Here is a 20,346-nt window from a genome sequence, read left to right on the forward strand (position 1 = left end):
CTGCATGCGAGTGTGTATGTTACGAGACTTTTTCCAGACACTAGCTAGGTTCAGCACAATGATTTAACAGGAGGAACAGCTCATGCCTTTAATTATCTCCTGGACTTTAAAACTTATATTCTGAATGACTTTTAAATCAGTAATGCAATACTAATTTGTTTTATCTGGATTTTGTAAATTAAAAATTACCTTATTTTGCAAATCAATAAAGAAAACTAATTTGTTGAGAATTTTCCTACCTCATATGAAATACATGACGGTATAAACCTTTCACATTTTAGGAGCCCAGATGCTTCTGACATACATCGGCCCAGCTAGCTCTTTTTACCTGTGTCTATGGTGTATTCACCTTCCTTTTGGAAGTGGAAGTTTCTAAGGCTGTCAAAACTAGAGATATATAAAAAAAAAACAATTGCTTAAAGTAAATTCATACAAACTAAGCAGCTTCATCTCCCCAAGCAGCACAGCACTGCAGTGTTGCAGACATAGAAACTCAGCTCTTCCCCTTCCAGCAGGGGCAACTACACAATCATGGCTGAGAATCAAAACAGTGTGCTGCTGCTGGGAGATTAAAGCTCCGCTATCATGACAATTACATCCAGAGAAGAGCTTTTGCGACCTTCTTTAGTCAAAAAGGCAAAAGCATTGTTTGAGGGAGTTTTGCCTATCAGGCAGCAGAACAGGAATAGCTGAAGTACTGACACAGTAAGCATCAGGCAGAGTATGAGCCTGGCAAAGCAACTTAAGGGCTGACACTCGTTCGTTTGTTTGTTTGTTTGTTTGAGAGGTGTTAAAAAACGGTCACTGTATCAGCAACATGCTGGATGACATCAGGTAATGTTAGCTGTTGAATTTTAGCAACTTAATGTTTAATAGACAGTTAAAGATTGGTCTGATATGATGAAGAGGCAAAATGAACAGTGAAGCCCTCCTCCATTATGCTATTCTGCTGAGTAGTAAAACAATTAGTGGCCAGTGTGTCTAATGATAAGCCGAGTAAATCTTACAAACATGGACCCAAAATGAAGTACGGAAAATATGATGCAAAATCACCATAAATGCAGAAACTGAACCTGGCTGCTGCAGAAAGGTTTTGCATGGTCCAGATTGTTGCAATAAAAGAAGGAAAAATGGACCAGATCCATTTTCCAATTAACTCAATCCAAGGTATATCTGTCCATAAAGGGATATTAAAGCTTCTACTAAGTGTTATCTTATCCAAACCAACAGCTTGTTTTTATAAATGGGTGCTAAATTGCCCGTTCATATTGGATTTGCCCTAGTTAATACAACACAAAATTAGAATACTTTAATTGTATATATTTTTATCTTTATTAGAAAGAACACTGTTCCTTCAAAGATGGTTGCAGCAGCATTGAAAATGGTATTGAGTATGGAGTTACTTTCTTAGCATCATTTCTGTCTACCCTAGCAGTTTCATAATCAAGTAAAAAATACACAAAACTGGATGCTCTGACTAGAAAGTCTAACATTCCTTATTAATCTTGACCTAAAAATCTAATTGTTCTTTATTTTTTCCCGATGTGAATGGTATTCTGTATGCATGTTTTTGGTTATGTACTGTTGGTTTTGTGCTTTGTGCATTCTAGGATTTATTGGTATGGTCTTTTCATGCTGGATGATGAAGGAAAATCTCCATTTCATGCACATTTAATGAAAAAAAAGGTATCTTTTCTTATGGCTGCCTTGTGCAGTAAAAACTGTTTATTTACACTTTGGAGGATTTCAACCTTAATGTGACACCCACATAGTGCTGTTTTTCTCATCCTCTACTCGTGAACGTTGTTATAGAGTCTAAATGTTCTAAATGTTGAGGAAAACAAGGTGATCAGGTTTGATTGGTCTTACCAGGTCACTGAGCACAACAGTTAGCAAGCTATGCTGGTTTTGTTTATTGTTAATGAACAACTGTTAATGATGCACATGATGTCTTTACAAGATCTGACTCTTGACACTCAATTAACTGCATCCCAGGCTAAGTAAATCGTATATTGATTTTGATGTGGTATAAGCCACAAAAAGATCATTGATGAAGAAGTTGATGAAGATCGTTCACAGTATGTTGTGTTTAGCGTATTAAAAGATGCACAAGCATGAAGGATACCTACAACCTTGAGAGAATTGTGAAATAAAACCCGGTGAAGAATGGTAGCTGAGGATATGGGCTACAACTGTTGCATTCCTTGTGTCAAGCTGAACCAGCGACAGAAGTGTCTTATCTGCACTGGATAGTACTGTTGCTCACAGTCCAAGCTCTCTTCAGATTAAAGTAAAGTTGCAGTCATTTGGAAAGCAAAGTCCCAGAGTCCAGAGGCACAAAATCCAAGCTGCGTGAGATCCAGTGTGAAGTTTGCAAAGTAAATGTTGATTTGAGGTACCATGTCATCTGGTGGTGTTGGTCAACCATGCTTTATCAAGTCCTACCTCAAATTCTTTTAAACTCCACATGTTCCCCTCTGTTGACAAGCTTTATAATGATGTTAATTTCATTATCCAGCAGGGCTTGGCACCTACCCACATTAAAAAAGCCATTGCATCATTGTGCTAGATTGGCCAGCAAACCAGGCTGATCTAAACCCCAAAGGGAATTTATAGAGGATTTCTAAGAAAAAGAAGAGTGACGGCAGAACCAACAATTCAGACAGGCTGAAGGTGCCATTAAAGCAACCTGGGTTTCCTGTACACCTCAGGAGAGTGATCCCCCCATGCAATGCTACACTGATACACTCCAATGTTGCTGTTATTTAACCTTTGACCTTTATGTTCTCCCTCTGTTTTTTTTCTCTTTCAGGAAGCTACACCTGGTCTGGCTCTGTGTTTAGCTGTGGGACCTTCCTGGAGGGGGACATCGTCCAAGCTGCTGCCGCCAGCAACTTAATGCTCATCTTCTACCAATGATTCACTTGGCCCTGTCTTTCAGTGTTTAACCCTGTCTCTCTCCTAGAAATATCTACTGGCTGAACTTCTACTGTAACTAACTATGTGCTCTCTTTCATCCTCTAGACTTGAATACTGGTTCAGAGTTCATCTGCTTAGCTGTGTTTATCTCCTAGATGAAGCCACTAAAGGAGCTATAGCCATTATTGTTTTACTTTTCTTTCCCATAGAAAGTACCCCTGGATCAGTGCTTCTGTGTTCTTTTTTTTTGTCTCTGCTCTTTTCTCTCAAACCCCCAGATGGACGCTCACACTGAGACTGGTTCTGGTTCTGCTGGAGGTTTCTTTCTGTTAAAAAGGGAGTTTTTCCTCTCCACTGTCTCTACATGCATGCTCAGTATGAGGGATTGCTGCAAAGTCAACCCAGTGTCTGTCCACTGTCTCTACATGGTCATCCGGAAGGAGTGAATGCTGCAAGTCACTGACTGGATGCAATCTGCTGGGTTTCCTTAGATAGAAAAACTTTTTATCCAATTTGATTAATAAACTGAATCTGACTGCACTGTTCGATTGCTAGAATTAATTGGAATTTATGTACCTTACTTGAAATCTGTATGATTTGATTGAATTGACTTTTTAAAGTGCCTTGAGACAACGTGTTGTGAATTGGTGCTATATAAATAAAACTGAATTGAACTGATGCAGAAAGTCATGCAAAAGGAGCCCTGACCAAGTACTGCGTGCATATTCGAAACAGTCCACAGACATGCTCCCAGTAGGCCAACATTTTAAGTAACTGGAGCTGTAGCGTGAAGTGGCTAACAGCTTAGAAAACTTTTAGAAATAACATGGATGAAACACAAATCTCCTGGAAATAGTAGTGTTAATGTTAATGTAATGTCTCTGTTAAAAAAAATGGTGGAATTGCCTATAATTGGACAGCTTTAACCCTATCAGTGAATTTATTAAAACTGGTTAGAAAGAAAATAAGGTGGGGTATCTCATCTAAGCTCTTTACAATAGAAATTCTCACAGGAATTAACAAGTATGCTTATGTATGTTTGAAAAGCCAGGCTTTGATATTTAAGATTGTGTTTGATGCTCTATTAAGGAGGTTTTACAATGCAACATTATTCAAAGTTTACCAGCTTTACTGCATGAGTCATATCTAAATTGAAAGATAAATAAGTATGTATTATACTTCAAGGTCAGTATGACCATGTTCCTTAATTTCTCTTTCAGAAAGTTTAAAACCAACTCTGAAACAGACCTTCTGATTGCTGTAGTAAGGGTCGAGGTCCTCCAGAGGGGTTGACACCAGGCCTGGAGGGATGTCCCCGTAGATGAAGGGCAGAGATTTCCCTGCCTCCAGGTCGCTGTTAGGCTTGGGCCCATTTTCATCGTCTTCATCGCTGCGGCGCTCCGCCCGTGGTCGCCGGGCCTCCTCCTCGGCAATGCGCCTCTCGATGGCGGCCAGCGACTCGGGGATGAAGGGGCGGAAGCTGTCTGGTCCGGGCGGTACAAGCAGCTGTGCCATCTTGTCATCCTGCTCCTTCAGAGGGCAGCGAGGGGCTCAGCTATAGAAGAGAGCTACAGAGGGAACACAAGAGGTGTTGGGACCTTTAAATAGTTTCCACCTTGGACGGTCAGGGCCTCTACAGTACCTAAAACACAATATATCACTGTATAATCTGGTGAAACCTCGTATTCACACATGCAGGAAAGGGTCCGACTTCTCTAAAGATACAAGTAATGCAGATCACTTTATGTGTTAAAATGATTATTGAGCTGAAGGTTTAGAGCATAGGCAGAAATCACGGGGGGTGGGGGGGTGTTGGTGAGTACCACATATTCAGGGCGAAAGCTATTGTTTTGTCCCCCCAATAAGTTATTAGAAGAACCTATCTATAATATAAAAAAAAGAAAACTGTAAAAATAGAAATTAGCCATTCATCTAGAAAAAAAAAGATGCCCCCCCCCCCCGACCGCACTTTCTTCACCTCATTACTTTGGTTGAATCTTGTGACAGACTACCGTGAAATTTGGGAGGGGAGGGAGGGGAGTATGTGTGCGGCTGAGCGCTGCTGAGACCAAGACGAGAAAAGCAGAGCAAGTGACTGCTGACAGATAAAGAAGGAACGAAAAATAGCAAAGGCACACAAAATGTCCAAACATTTTTCACTATGGCTGAATTACATGATCGGAAATTTTCCGGTTCTGATTCAGATGGCAATATTTACCCTCTGGTGACGTGTGGTTTGCTGCAATAATTACTATTCATCTGATTATCAAATACATTTGGTCATGCCATTTCAACCAAGTTTATTACCAATTATGCTGTATTGCACTTAGGGTGATAAAAACTATTAAGACAAGTGCAGTGATGAAAGAATGATGGATTGAGAATTGAGTTTAGATTTGGTATTTGTTACCTTAGTCAAAAAATAATTCTACACTTCTTGTAGTATTAATTTAATTCGAGGTGGATTCTTCTTCATCGGACTTGCTGTATCTTAACTGAAGAGATAGCCATCATCATGTCATAATATTCTTTACAAATACAAATCTAAAAAGTGTAGCATACTGTAGGTCTGGACTTTGACTAAGGCCAAACATGAATATTTTTCAATCTATCATTCTGTTGTACCTCTGGCTGTAAGTTTAGGCTTCTTTTCCTGCAAGACGGTCAACCGCCAGCTCCTTTCTATTTCTCTTCCTATCCACTCAGAAAAGCTCTCCTTTACCTACTGAAGAGAAGCATGATCCCAGATGCTGTAATGCTGCCATTATGCCAAAAGCAGAGAAGAAGCCCTGAAGCATCCCAGTAATCAGGGAGGCACTGATCACAATTTTGCAGCCAATATCATCTTTTTGCTGATTCTCTAACAAATATAGTACAAGAGGATATTAGAACAGCATTCCAAATACACAGCCATCATCTATATGAGGAGCAGAGGTGACATCACAAGATGAGTTCACTGATCAGGTTTTGGAGTTTCTAAGCAGTCCGCCACCAGTCAGCACTCATAAATCTGAAAATTCTAGTTATCAGTCATATTCTTCAGTGCATCTCCGACACAACGGGCTTTAAAAGTAGGGCTACTACATCATCATATTCTGCAAAGTGTCAATAGTGATTTCTGGCTGTAAACATTAAAATGCAAATGTAGTGTTTCGAGATTTCTTTTTTAATCTAGAAGACTAACAGTTTTATCTGTGTAGACAGAAAGATCAAACTATTTAAAAAAAATGAGAATACAAGCACCTTTGACTATCTCCCTTTGTAGCTCAGACACACAGGTAGAATATCAACCTAAACAGTCCCTACACAGGTCACACAGAGAGCAGAAAGGCGTCTCAGACACTGCTTTGAAATGTCTAAATAGATTTTGTGTTAAGTGATAGGTGGAACGTGCAGAACACCGATAACACTAACAGTGGTGCCATAACCCAACTGTTTCAGGCAGCTAGTTCGATCTGCAACAACACAGTCATATAGCAATAAGCCACCCCTGTTTGGTCAATGCAAATTACCAAAAAAGGCCAGAAACAATTCAAGTTTTTTACTCCAACAGGGCAAATCTAATGTGTTTACTAGGTTTGCAGAAAATTAAGTGGGCGAAGGTTGTAAAATACTGGTTGCTGGTGGAGATGGAGATCAGTTTGCACATATCTGTGCATCCAAAACAGGACAAAGCACAGAGTTGTGTCTAAGACAATGAAGGAATTAGTTTTTTTAAAAGGACAGTTGCTTCTTGAGCCTTTAAGTTGATCATATTTTTCCACAGCATGCCTATGCTGGCCTTGACACAATAGGGGAATATTGCTGGTCTGACTCTATTAATGTGTTGTCGTCACTTTTCTATTAAAAGCTCCTATTTTGACATGAAAACCTGCCATCACATTTTGGTAGGTATTAGGTTTGAGAAACATTGACGAAGAGAGAGAAACCCTTGAAAAGAGCCCATTTCACATGCTAATGGTTCAGAGTGACTAATACCACTCAGAACAGCCTTTCTGATTAACACAACAGTTTTATAACTGATGACTGGTGGCTTTGGTTCACATGAGAATCATAAAAAAATTTAAAATGTCACATTCATATATCATCTCTTTTAGACAGAGCTCTGAGGAGAAGAAACGGATACAGCGCCCAGGAAAAGTATTCATACCCCTTCACTTTGTGTCTATGTATTTTATTGTGAAACCTGAAAAATGTGGCATGTGGACTCAGCCCCTTTACTCTGATCCCCTTAAATAAAACCCAACTCTCCTAATTGGTAAAGCAAATTAATCAAGCATAAATCCAGATGTTCTGCAAAACTAACATTGCACATGGGCCGGAACACATCATCCACACGGTAAAACGTGGTGGTGGCAGCAGCATGCACAGCATACCACAAAATTGGAAAACAATGCTCTTTTTTTCTTTTACAATTAGGTACGACTTTTTATGTCTCCATCACATAACATGCCAATAACATGAAAAGGTTCAAGGAGTATGAATACTTTTGCAAGGCCTTGTAGATAGTGTAAGGAGACAGATAAAAGAGGTTGCCAAAATAAAATATGGAGGAAAGTCTCTATCTTTGTCTTTTTATTGCTGTGTTCTGCCTCATGGTAGCACTGCTCTGTAGACTCAAAGGACATTTTGTCATGCAGTAATTAACTGGTAGAAGGCCTCAAATTAGAAACAGGAAAATACTGAACTCTTACCAATAACATTTAAAACAAACTATTGCAGCTACTGCAATTTCCTTAATCTGTAGCAGCCTCTAATACCCCTGTCAGCAATCCACCCTTCACACCCAGAGGGCTGGCTTGCTCCCACAGGACAGGTTGTGAGAAGGCACACAAATGAAAGACAAAACAAAAACAACCCTAGTGAGCCATTATCAGTGTCTCCTTGGCGCTTCCCAGTGTCTGCGATATCACAGGTGGACTGTGTTTCTAGGGGAAAACTGGCGGCCCAGAAATTTCCCCATTGGCTGGGTCTTAAAAGTGATGTCTCGTCTATTCCTCAACTTTAGCTACTTTCTCAAAATGGAAATGATAGAACAGAGACTGTACCAGTCAACAAGTACTTATCCTGCTTTCTGTTTTAATGGCAAGAAAAGAGAGACACTCCAAAGCAATGTGGGTGATTTAAGTTGTCCGAGTGGCAGAGACGTCCCAAACAACCAGATGTGGTCATGATACAGCTCAGATGGCCGCCAAAGACCATTGGTAATGTGAAGGAGAGGCAAAAATGAATCTAAAATCTGGCAAAGCAGGGACGGATGGATGGATGGATGTTGTTTTGAATAGATACACAATGGTTTGTTTCTTATCCAAGTGAAAACAAAGAAAGTATCTTATGTTGAACCAGATTCATTACACAAACCAAACAAATGAAATTCTGTTAAAAAGCCTCTCGCACTTTGTTAAATACGGAGCAAATTAAGATACTCCATCATCTTCAAGGAGTAAATAACATAGAAGAAAACACAAGTTCTGGTCACACAATGACCAGAACTGGGATAATTCACCCAAAGGGTTAAATCAAGTACAGTAATAAAATAAAAATCCAAGAGTGAAATTTCTTTGTGAAAGTCGGAACAGTTCTACCTGCCTAATGCTAAGGTAAGTTAGGAGTTTGATGTTAAACAGCTGAGTATAGCTCTGATAAAAACACAAAAAGAAAGTGTGTATGTGGTCTGAGGAGGCAAAAAGGTTGTAGATTGAAAGTCCCATGAACATAAGGATAAAATGACCTGCAGATGAAGTGATGCCCATTGTACAGATATGTGGTGGGAGTATTAGGATCAGAGGTTACATATTCACTGATAAATCATCTGGTGACTGGAAATAGCTGACTTTTAGCTCAACTAGCCTAACCATGGATTGGTTGGTCAGAAATTCAAATATTTTTCCCATTAGTGAACACATTATACCTAATGGACTCTTAAAGCTTGTTTGGAAGTGGTACCTTAAGGAAAACAACTTAAAGTTGGCTATTTTCAACATCTATGCTATGTTTTAAAATGAAGTCAATATGAAGGAAGCTATTTAAAAGGAAGTTAGAAAAGGATAAAACTGGCATCGGTAGGTCAAAGCATTACATAAACCAGAGATCGGAAATCAGGCACAGAAATCTGATTGGTGTATCTCTGTCTGGAGATCCTTCATTTGGCCAGGTCTTCATTTAGCAATGTTACATTTCCCCAAAATACTTGGTATAGTGTATATGTATTTTCTTTTTTCGTTTCTTTCTCATTTGTGCTTCCTACACTCCGTGACCTTTAGCGTTTTGGGCAATGTCATTTGTGTCTGGGGTTAGCATCTGCTGACATAAAACTGTCCAATATATTCACTGATCGTAAATATTACATTAGCATGAAAAATGCATGCTCATAAAACCTGGAACAACCATTATTGCACTCCAAGTGGTCCTTTGCGATTTGAATATTGCACACATTCATATTGTGATGATGATATATTCGAGGTATATTGTGCAGCCTTACAGCACGTCCTTATTTCAAGATGGGAACAGCAAGAAGCATCAGTCTCAAATGCTGAGAGATGGTTCAAGAAGCACGAGGCACCCTTTTCACAAGTAAATCTGTCACCTCAGATTCCAGACTATACAGTCAATAAAGACCTTTGGGACAAAGAAGATCCATAAAATACAATTGCATATGTCCTAAAATGTGCCCAAGGAACTTGTGTTAGGATATGTGGCCTGACAGCTTGTCTAGCATGAGCTATTTGTAAGTGCATTATGATTTAGTCCTCATCTTCACCACTAACCCACCCACCTCTGACCTCAACCATCATGGTGGCTGTCTGTACAGTCAAATGTAACATAACACACTGACAACATGGAGGACCAGCATACATCCTGGCAGTAAGAAAGATTACATATCCATAAAAGTAAGATATGATCTGACCCACTCATACAAATAACTATTATTGTTGTGGACAAAAGGCTATATATAGTCTTAGCAGGCATATATTTTTAACTTATTTTTCATAGAATGAAATGTTTATACAACATAAAACTTTAACACATGAATGCTGATTTCAACATCATATCAACATCAGCATGATGCTGTGGGACAACTGCTGCTAGTATTTCCATGATAATTTCAAACGTTTCCACCCAATTGTTATTTCTAACATTATTGCAATTGTGTGTGTGTGTAATATCTATATCAGAATATCTGAATATTTGCAGTACTGCAGTTAATAAAAAGTATTCAATAAAAAAAATTCGTTAAGAATCATTAGATAAAGATGTTACGTAATGACATTATCTGTATGAATCTTTAAATAAAGAAAAACATATGATTTTTGCCAGGGGACACTGGTGTAGCACAACAAACAGGAACCCCAAAGGTAAATATACATAAGCATTATTTAAAAAGTTAGCCTCACGTTTTTGATTTTTTTTTTTTTTTTGTCTCTTTAACATTACGCCCCCATTATGAGTCTTCATACACAGGCTTTCACAAGGATTTTCCATGGACAGGTGGTTCGCTGTCCATGGTGCTGAACAAGAGGAAGGCAGCTGGCTCCCAAACAAACAAGTGGAAACTTCCATTAATGTAGCTTATCTGTGTGCTGAGGGTAGTCTAAAGCCAGTCATAGAACTCCAGCGGAGATGAGCACAGTCTGAGCTGATAGGGTGTTCTGCATGAGAAGCGATGCTGATCATGGTGCTTAAGGAAGAAAATCTATTAGACATGTTTAATTGGTTTAATCTCAGTGACCGTGACCTTAGAGTAACTCTGACAACGTTTCCACCAGCCGTGGAAGCTGATACACAAGGTGGCCACCAGGGAAAAACTCTTGAGTGCTGATTCCTAACAGCGTGTCTGAAAGTCGATTTGAAAGCTAACAGGAAATAAGAAAGTCAGACGGTACCTGAATTGTCGCGGCTTCATAGTCAGCCGCAGCAGCAGCTGTCGCCATGTTGATGAAGTCTCCGTACTCACCTCAAAGCGTCACATTCGGAACAAACGAGAAGCCCCCAGTGGACTTCGCCCTTCGGATACTCCCCCAGCAACAACACGATAAAACCTCCCCACGAGCAAACACTCATGAAACGAAAAAGGCCCGTCTGCGTGGGCATTTACACGAGCACACAGGTGAAAGACTGACTGAGGTTGAGGGTTTCATTGGCTCTGGCGACAGCGGCAGCCACCGTGCACCACCTCCTCCTGGAAACCGACTGACGCTGAAGTCAGCTTCTGATTCAAGCAACTGAATAAAGAGCAATGTCGCCAATTTTAGAACCCAGACTTCCTTTAATCAGCTCTGCTTCGAAACATAAATTACTTGGAAAGCTCGATCTGGACTACATTTTTGTAGAACGGGGACAAATATATAATGGTTTGTGAAACCTTCACTCTAACTGTTAAAAATATAAAACATACTATTTTTAATGCCTAGATGGGTCCAGCACTGGAACAATCATATAGAGTTAAAAAAGCCATACGGACAACTAATTAGGCTGGTTTCATAAACAATTTAACATGTGTAACTCACTCTAAAATTTGTTAACCTACACATCCATACATTTGTCCATTTTCTATAGTATCATAATCCTAGATGGGTCATGGGGTACAGTCAATAGCTTAGAGGTGGGTATGGTTGCCAGCATATTACATGGCAACACAAACGCAAACAGGCGAGGTATCCCTGCATTCACACACTCATGGCAAAGTTCAATTTAAAGGGGTGAATTAACCAAAGTTGTATGTTTTTAGATGACAGGGGGCGCTGAAGTACCCAGAAAAAGCTCACACATGCACAGGTAGAGCATGCAAACTCCATGGAAAAAAAAAACACTCTCCTAGGATTCAATTTGAGGACCTTTGGGCTGCAAGGCAACACTGCTAACAACTGTCCCACAATGCAGCACCATGGCACACCAAACTAATAATATATAATGCAAAACACAACGTTTCCTTCAAATATGCAGAAGATGTTTGTTGACAGAAACTGACATTTCTGTCTCTGGGGTAAAACTATGGAACAGTCTCAGTGTGGAAATGCAAGAATGTCTGAAAATTAACTACTAACTCAGAGTTCTTCTATTTTCGCTCTTTTGTCACAAAGACTAAATAGATTTTAATATCTGAAAAAGATAACGAAAAACCTTTTTTTAAATACCACAAATAATGGTATTTACACAATGGTATTTGGACTAAAGCATAAATATAATATTCTACCTTTTGGTTCTGTTCTTTATAGAGGAAAAGCAGTAAAATATGGATATATGCTTGTTAAATAATCTTGCTGCTGGGTTAGAAAGTCTATGGTTACCTAATAAACAGACAGGCTGCATCTTTCCACACTAAAGGTGTTTTTAAAACAGCATAACCATGATAAGAGTGAGTAGAGGGGGTTAGGGGGCTTTCCTTTGTAAGCAAGAGGAAAATATAGGATTCTTGGTCCAACCGGCTGACGGGCAGTGTGCAGCAACAAAAAGAGGATGTGCAGCAATGCTTGTTTCAGCTGAAGAAAACTTCAGACACTCCAACACTTTCTCTTTCATCTCATTTGAACACCTTTAACTGTAGGAACAACCTGATGGGACATTTTAGTGGATGTTGATAAACCTTGATAGCTGTAGCCGGCCCATAACTAGTTTATATTATCCCTTAATTTCATGAATGGGAATTAGCAGGTGATCTTACTCATTCTGATATATTAAAATGTATTAGTACGATTTTTGTTATGTCTTTTATATTTTTCAATTAATTTATATGTATTTTTTTTATTTATTGGACATTTGGTTGGAGTAAGGGGGAGTCAGGCTTAGCCTAAACCGGCTCAGTTATGCAAACACACCCTCCATTTCTGCTACCTGTATGACCCCTTCTCTTTTCCAATGGTTATAATCAGTCTAACAGAGAGGTACCCCCAATCCTTGTGGTTTTTAGTATAACAATGACCATCAGTGGGACCCTTTGTGGGGTTCCTTGAGACGACATTGTTGTAAATAAGCGCCGTTTAACTAAATAATCTGAACTGAAACTATCTCTGTAGTTATGCTGCTATAGGCTTAGGCTGCTGGAGGACATAACGACCACTTTCACCCTCTTTGCTACATTCTCACACTACTCTCCGATTTTTGCATTATTTGCTGTTATTTCTGCTTTTAACTTTGTTCTCTCTTTTCTCTTCCTAGAAGCTACACCTGGCCTGGCTCTGTGTCTACCTGTGACACCTTTCTGGAGAGGGGCATCGTCCGAGCTTCTGCTGGCAACAACTTAATGCTCACCCTCTACCGATGATCCACATGGCCCTGTATTTCAGTGTTTAACCCTTTCTCTCTCCTAGACATGGCACTTGACTGAGCTTTTACTGTGACTAACTCTATGTGCTCTCTTTCAGACTCTAACCTTGAAAACTAGCTCAGAGTTTATCTGTTCTTTCTTTCTAGGTGAAACGACTAAAGGAGCTACATCCATTAACATTTACTTTTCCTTCCCATAGAAAGTATTCCTGGATCAGTGCTTCTTTGTTCTTTTTGTGTCTCTGCTCTGTTCTCTCAAACCCCCAGTCGGTCGTGGCAGATGGCCACTCATACTGAGCCAGGTTCTGGTTCTGCTGGAGGTTTCTTCCTGTTAAAAGGGAGTTTTTTCTCTCCGCTGTCGCTACATGCATGCTCAGTATGAGGGATTGCTGCAAAGTCAACGCCAGTGACTGTCCACTGTCTCTACATGCTCATCTGGGAGGAGGGAATCCTGCAAGTCACTGACTGGATGTAATCTGCTGGGTTTCCTTAGACAGAAAAACTTTTTATCCAATTTGAATAAATAACTGAATCTGACTGCATTGTTCAATAGTTAGGATTTATTAGAATGTATGTACCTGACAGTTGTGAATTGCCTTGAGACGACATGTGTTGTGAATTGGCGCTATATAAATAAACTGAATTGAATTGAATTTATGCTTTGAGCTCTTATAGGTCCACTGGTCACATGCTCAACTGGACAGTTATTTGTATGTATGTTACACCCTTCTTGCCAGTTCTGTTGTGCATTCTCTAAGGTCAATAAAGTTTTTAAAAAACATAAAAAGTCAGACCTGGAATGCATAATGGTAGTCATCCATTAATATTTTTTATGAATCTAAGTTTAAGAGAAGAGAAACATGTATTTACAGTTTCTAAGATTGCTTAAATTGTTGTGCAACAATGTTAACTGCTATTCACCAGTGAACATTTTCAGTTAGTCGTATCGACTGTAAAATAAAACCATTACAACAATAATATTTCTTGAATTTTTTGCACTTTCTGAACACAGTGTAAAATACAATTAATATATGTTCTTGTGAACTAAAGTTTTTATCTCATCCAGGTTAATCTACATGTCTCTGTTAAAAAATTAACAGCAGGTTTGTGCCAAGCAACTGATCAACTTTGATGAACTCTAGTAATATTGCCTAGACGAGGGCTTGTTATCCAACCAGAATTGTGCCAGAAGCTTGATGGTGGCTACTCAATGCATGTGTCTGAGGCGCATCTTACAAAGAGACATTTGACCACATATAAGTGGAGGTTTACACATATATTAAGCATGTACGTATGATTTGAAGACTATGTGAATTAAAAACACAAACAAATTTAAACTTGTGCACCAAATTCGTCCTTTTTTAATTAATGAAGCAGTAGGTAAAAACATGTAAAGCTCAAATTAATATGACATCCATTCCCATGAGTGGATGTTTTTGATTAGTTTGTAGGCTTTCTAAAACGACCTACTTGTTAAAAAACCGCGGTGAAATGTAGTTCCAATTAGTGAAATGGCCCTTTAACACGGTGCCGAATCGCAAGCCAACTTCACGGCCTTCTAATGAACCGTGTGTGTCCGTAAAGTGCAAAAGGACATATTTCCAAGCAGACACAGGACGACCTTATTTTCGATAGACCTAACCTAATGAGATATTTTCTTAGGTTTTGTTACGTAGTTTAATTATGGCTACTCTGCAGGGTGACGTGTGAAGGGAAAATGACAGATTTATAAATGAGTAGGCTAGATATGTGAAAAGTGATGTAAATGACAGTTGAAAAAATGGTTCTGAATGAGTCTGGGCGCGTCCTTCCCAGATGTGTGTCCACTGTTGTCATTTCTCTACACACACACACACACACACGCGCATACACAGAGATTTTCCAAAAATAGATGGAGGCGCATTTTTCCCTCCCCTGTCACCTCTGTCACACGTAGGTTTTGTTCGAAACCTGGATGAATGTTGCCCGTTTCTGCGTCACATGCGTTCGGGAATAAATTTAACAGCGAAAAAAAAAAAAAATAGAACCTCGAAAAAAAATCTCTACCAGCACGCGCACGTCGAGAAAGATGCTAGTTTTTCTTCCTCGGGCAGGTTTGTTTGTCACGACTAGAAGATAATTTGATTTGTAACAGGCGAACATTTCTTCTTTAATGACGCCGTCTGATCTTGAATCCAGGAGAAAACAAATTATTTTGGAGGGGAACAATGCTGAATATGCTTGGCACGCGCGCAATTAGCGGAGGGATATCGAAGAAAACAATAAAAACACCACACCGAAGCCTAAACCATTGACACGATCTATTAATTTATCACAAAACACGTAAAATGACGTCACATTAAATTGGCAATTAAAATGGTAGCGAATACACGTGTTATTGAGTCTGACCAAAGTGTCAGGCTATACAAAATAGGCTACATAGTATTTATGTTTAGAAAAATATATTTGAATACTTGCCACCATTACGGTGCCCAGCAGGTGGGGATCCTGAAGGTAGATCCCATATCCGAAAGAATAATCCTTTAATGACTAACTGGGTGCTCTGTCAATGAGATATTTAAAGGCCCTTCTTTTGTGAAATCCCGGTAGGCGAATGGTTAATCATTTAATAAGCGGATCTTTGATGGGTTTTTTTTTCTCCCCTCCTTTTTAATCCGCGCTTGCTTGCCGTGGAGAAATCATTCCGCGCTTCCGGTTGGTTAAGCACGGCGCGGCAGTCTGAGTGAGCGTCAGTAACGAGGGGGACCGTCACAAGATGGCCCGTACGTGCAGCACTTCTAGAACAATTCAGAATCAGGGTTCGAGATGCGAGCAACCTGTTGTTCGTTATCAGCTGCCATGAAAGAGGTTATTCATGTTATATTTCAAATTTCAGGTATTAAACCTCCAGTGTTTATAATAATAATATTAATAAGAATAATAAGAATTAGTATTATTATTAGAATTGTTGTTGTCCGGCAATTCTTTCTTTCTTTGCTTTGTTTTTTCTTTTCCAATTGCAATAAAAAGAAGGCCCAACCTGTGACTTCTTACTATGGCCTAATATTGCTGTTTTTCTGATCACCATAATTCACAGTGGTTAAATAACGTGTTCAATACTTGTTTAGGTTTTCAGACACGTGCATCATCACGTGACGACCACCTTAGTGCCCACAGACTCTATGCATTAAGCGCCTCACTCCCTCTATCTTTTCTGGAGAAGCAGGTCCACCTGCTGGACAGGTTGTGGAACTGCACAAACTGCGTTATATAAGAAATGTTGGAAGTTTATTGTTGTCGCTGAAAGAAAAATGGGCCTTTGTGAAGGCGGTTATGTAGTTAGCAAACAATGACATGTACAAAAATGCAGCGTTTAAATTGTAATTTCACGTATTAGTTTGTATTTCAAAATCATTTTTATCTTTTCATGTATGAAAGAGGTTTTTTTTTTTAGCAGTTCTTTGGTCTGTAACTTAAAGGTGTTTGTGCAAACACAATGCCAATAAGGAAAGCAGTCAGCAATCAGTTTAGAGTTGCACTTGGTATCTGTTGCTGAAAATGAAGTTAAACATTTTTAAAGCCAATTGTGTATCTGTAAAACAAATATTAAAACTGTTTATTAACAGATTCAAATCAAGTAAGACCAAAGACTGAAGAACACATGATCCTGTACATGATTTATCCTTGAAAAACTTAAGACAGAACCAATGCATCAAAAACTAAATACACTCTACTGTAGAGTATTGTACCTTACAAAACCAAGTGTGGCCACCTCTACAAAAGCAGAGTTTTTATCAATTTGTTGGTTTGGCACATACAGGTAAATTTAATTTCCCTTTGGGATTAATAAAGTATTTTTGAATTGAATTGAATTGAATTGAAAATGCCACCGCAATGCCAAGATGGAAAGACATCTCAAGTGCGTACAATAGTATTAAGACAATGCCAAGGGAGAAGCAATTGTTGCCATTTATCCATTTGAGAAGGTGTATATGGGCACTTTCTGACATCCATTGGTCCACCCTGAGCTCAAAGAAATAAAAAAAAGTATATATTTTACAAATCTGAAAAACAGAAAGCTGAAGCTCTGTGTAAAAAGTAAATGCACCATTGCTGTATGATGTTATTATGAGAAATTAGACATCAAGTGGTTAAATGCAATAAGTACAGTACATGCATTTTAAAAGCAGGAGTCCTGTAAGTTTACTTGTTTGGAGCATACAGCCAAGATGGAAACATTTCAGCAATGATCTCAGAGAAAACAATGTTGCTACCTATCAATCTGGAAAGGCTTGTACAACTACTTCCAAACTTTTCGAAGTTCATTATAGAACATTAAAGGAGTTGATAAAAAATGTACCCAGATGTGTGTCTACACGATCTGGGTAAATGACTGCATGAGATTCAGAGAAATAAAAAAAAACACAAGAGCTCAAACTCGAGATCAACAGAGTAAGAGCATGCTGTGGTCAAAGAAATGGTAAATGGCTTTCTTTTATCCGTGGTTTTCTTTTTGCCACTGTTACATAATGTCAGGTTTGTGGAGTGCATACATAGCAGCTGTTGTAACACATGAGGACTCTATTAACTAAGTAGGTGACTGCGCAATATTTTATTTAGGAGCATCAAAGTAAAGAGGGCTGAATGCCAATGTCCATCAGACATTGAAGTTTGTGGTTGTGTTTTGACCAAATGCGGAAATGTTCCAGGGATGTGAATACTTTTACAAGAAATAAAAATATGCAACACAAAAAAAAAAAAAAAAGATTTTAGTTCCTTTCAATATTTAAGTGCAGTTACAAGGAGGAAGCCTCGTCTCTTTTAGAACTGGCAGAATGTCTTAGGTTTGCAAAGCTGCATCTGACATCTCCAGTGGATGTTTGGACTGAAGAAAGTTCCAACATCTTTGCACATCACTATACAGCTGCACTGTAGTTAGTAGCAAACAAGATTGTTGTGCCTACCATAAACAATATTCAAACATGTCATTTGAACCAAAACATGAACTCTGTTGTAGGAACAGGAATGAGTCATTCTAAGGTTGGACACCTTCTTGTGCTCAGCGGACCATGTCCTTCTCACATGAGTGAAAGGAGTTTCACTTCAGTATGAGAACATATTTGACACCTCCTATAAACACACCCTTTTAATCAGGCTTTATCTGTCCAGTTCGGCTGTTGTTTTACAACAGCAGGACTTTATTGAACATTTTGTTGGTGCTGCTGTGATAATAAAAGGCACTCAACAAAGTAAAACTGCCACATGTTTGTCTCAATTTACTCCTGCATGTTCTTTAGGTTATGGATATATCCTTGCAGCGGCCCTGAAAGTTTAAGATCAGAGAAAGCAGCCATGCTCTGCTAAAACAAATACATTGATGAACAGATCATCAGCAAATGTGATCACCTGTATAAAAGAATAAGAGTTCTGGAAGTTTACTGCTCTGGAGGTGTGTTTTAACACAGTGCCAGGGTAAGAAGACATCAGCAATGATCTCTCTCTCTCTCTCTCTCTCTCTCTCTATATATATATATATATATATATATATACAGGGGTTGGACACTGAAACACGTGTCATTTTAGTGTGGGAGGTTTCATGGCTAAATTGGACCAGCCTGGTAGCCAGTCTTCATTGATTGCAAACTCAAAAGAGGACAAATTGTTGGTGCACGTCTTGCTGGCGCATCTGTGACCAAGACAGCAAGTCTTTGTGATGTATCAAGAGCCACGGTATCCAGGGTAATGTCAGCATACCACCAAGAAGGACGAACCACATCCAACAGGATTAACTTTGGACGCAAGAGGAAGCTGTCTGAAAGGGATGTTCGGGTGCTAACCCAGTTTGTATCCAAAAAACATAAAACCACGGCTGCCTAAATCACGGCAGAATTAAATGTGCACCTCTACTCTCCTGTTTGCACCAGAACTGTCCGTCTGGAGCTCCATAGGGTCAATATACACGGCCGGGCTGCTATAGCCAAACCTTTAGTCACTCATGCCAATGCCAAACGTCGGTTTCAATGGTGCAAGGAGCGCAAATCTTGGGCTGTGGACAATGTGAAACATGTATTGTTCTCTGATGAGTCCACCTTTACTGATTTCCCCACATCCGGGAGAGTTACGGTGTGGAGAAGCCCCAAAGAAGCGTACCACCCAGACTGTTGCATGCCCAGAGTGAAGCATGGGGTGGATCAGTGATGGTTTGGGCTGCCATATCATGGCATTCCCTTGGCCCAATACTTGTGCTAGATGGGCGCGTCACTGCCAAGGATTACCGAACATTCTTGAGGACCATGTGCATCCAATGGTTCAAACATTGTATCCTGAAGGCGGTGCCGTGTATCAGGATGACAATGCACCAATACACACAGCAAGACTGGTGAAAGATTGGTTTGATGAACATGAAAGTGAAGTTGAACATCTCCCATGGCCTGCACAGTCACCAGATCTAAATATTATTGAGCCACTTTGGGGTGTTTTGGAGGAGCGAGTCAGGAAACGTTTTCCTCCACCAGTATCACGTAGTGACCTGGCCACTATCCTGCAAGAAGAATGGCTTAAAATCCCTCTGACCACTGTGCAGGACTTGTATATGTCATTCCCAAGACGTATTGATGCTGTATTGGACGCAAAAGGAGGCCCTACACCATACTAATAAATTATTGTGGTCTAAAACCAGGTGTTTCAGTTTCATTGTCCAACCCCTGTATATATATACATATATGTGTACAAACGTCGGGACAATGGGCGCTTGCAAAGGCCTTGGTTAGAGTGTCAAAAATTTGCAAAACATCAGGTTTCTGAGGTATTACACTGCACCTACAGATCAGCACAAACGGCCTAATTCAAGCCCAGTGGTGCAGGGGTGATGATTTGGACTTGTTTTGCTTCCATAGGACCTTGAACACCTCTACATACCAAAGTTTTCTAGAGTCAAATGTGAGGCTATGTATCAGACAGCTTATGATTGAATGAAGCAATGATGTAAATAGAGAAATGAACTAATCGGCTTTTTTGCTGCTATATGCACTTCTGCAAACTATCAAACTATGGTGTGTGCTTAATCTTTCCGCCAACTGTTTGTACAGTCATAAAAACTCAAGGCAATAAGACTGTAAAATATAGACAGTATAAATTCACAAGAAACATTTATACTTCCAGTGTTCATGGTCAATATCAGTTCAC

General features: G+C 39.5%; 1 protein-coding gene across 4 annotated transcripts in view; it reads right to left on the bottom strand.

Annotated features, from left to right (window-relative positions):
• Nucleotides 1-15,873, bottom strand: part of scn1lab (sodium channel, voltage-gated, type I like, alpha b) — a 60,632-nt gene extending 44,759 nt beyond the window's left edge. For 3 of the 4 annotated variants that reach the window (XM_047355851.1, XM_047355848.1, XM_047355849.1), the window contains exons 1-2: nucleotides 15,640-15,873; nucleotides 4,168-4,487 (exon numbers count right to left, since the gene is read on the bottom strand). In XM_047355851.1, coding sequence (XP_047211807.1) covers nucleotides 4,168-4,434 — 267 coding nt within the window. In that variant the 5' untranslated portion in view covers nucleotides 4,435-4,487; nucleotides 15,640-15,873. Of the gene's footprint in view, nucleotides 1-4,167; nucleotides 4,488-10,873; nucleotides 11,060-15,639 lie in introns of those variants that run through there. The other variant, XM_047355850.1, reaches the window with a different exon arrangement.
• Between the last annotated feature and the right edge of the window lie 4,473 nt (nucleotides 15,874-20,346).

Source organism: Girardinichthys multiradiatus, chromosome 24, assembly GCF_021462225.1.
Source record: "Girardinichthys multiradiatus isolate DD_20200921_A chromosome 24, DD_fGirMul_XY1, whole genome shotgun sequence".
In the NCBI taxonomy this organism is placed as follows: Eukaryota; Metazoa; Chordata; class Actinopteri; order Cyprinodontiformes; family Goodeidae; genus Girardinichthys; species Girardinichthys multiradiatus.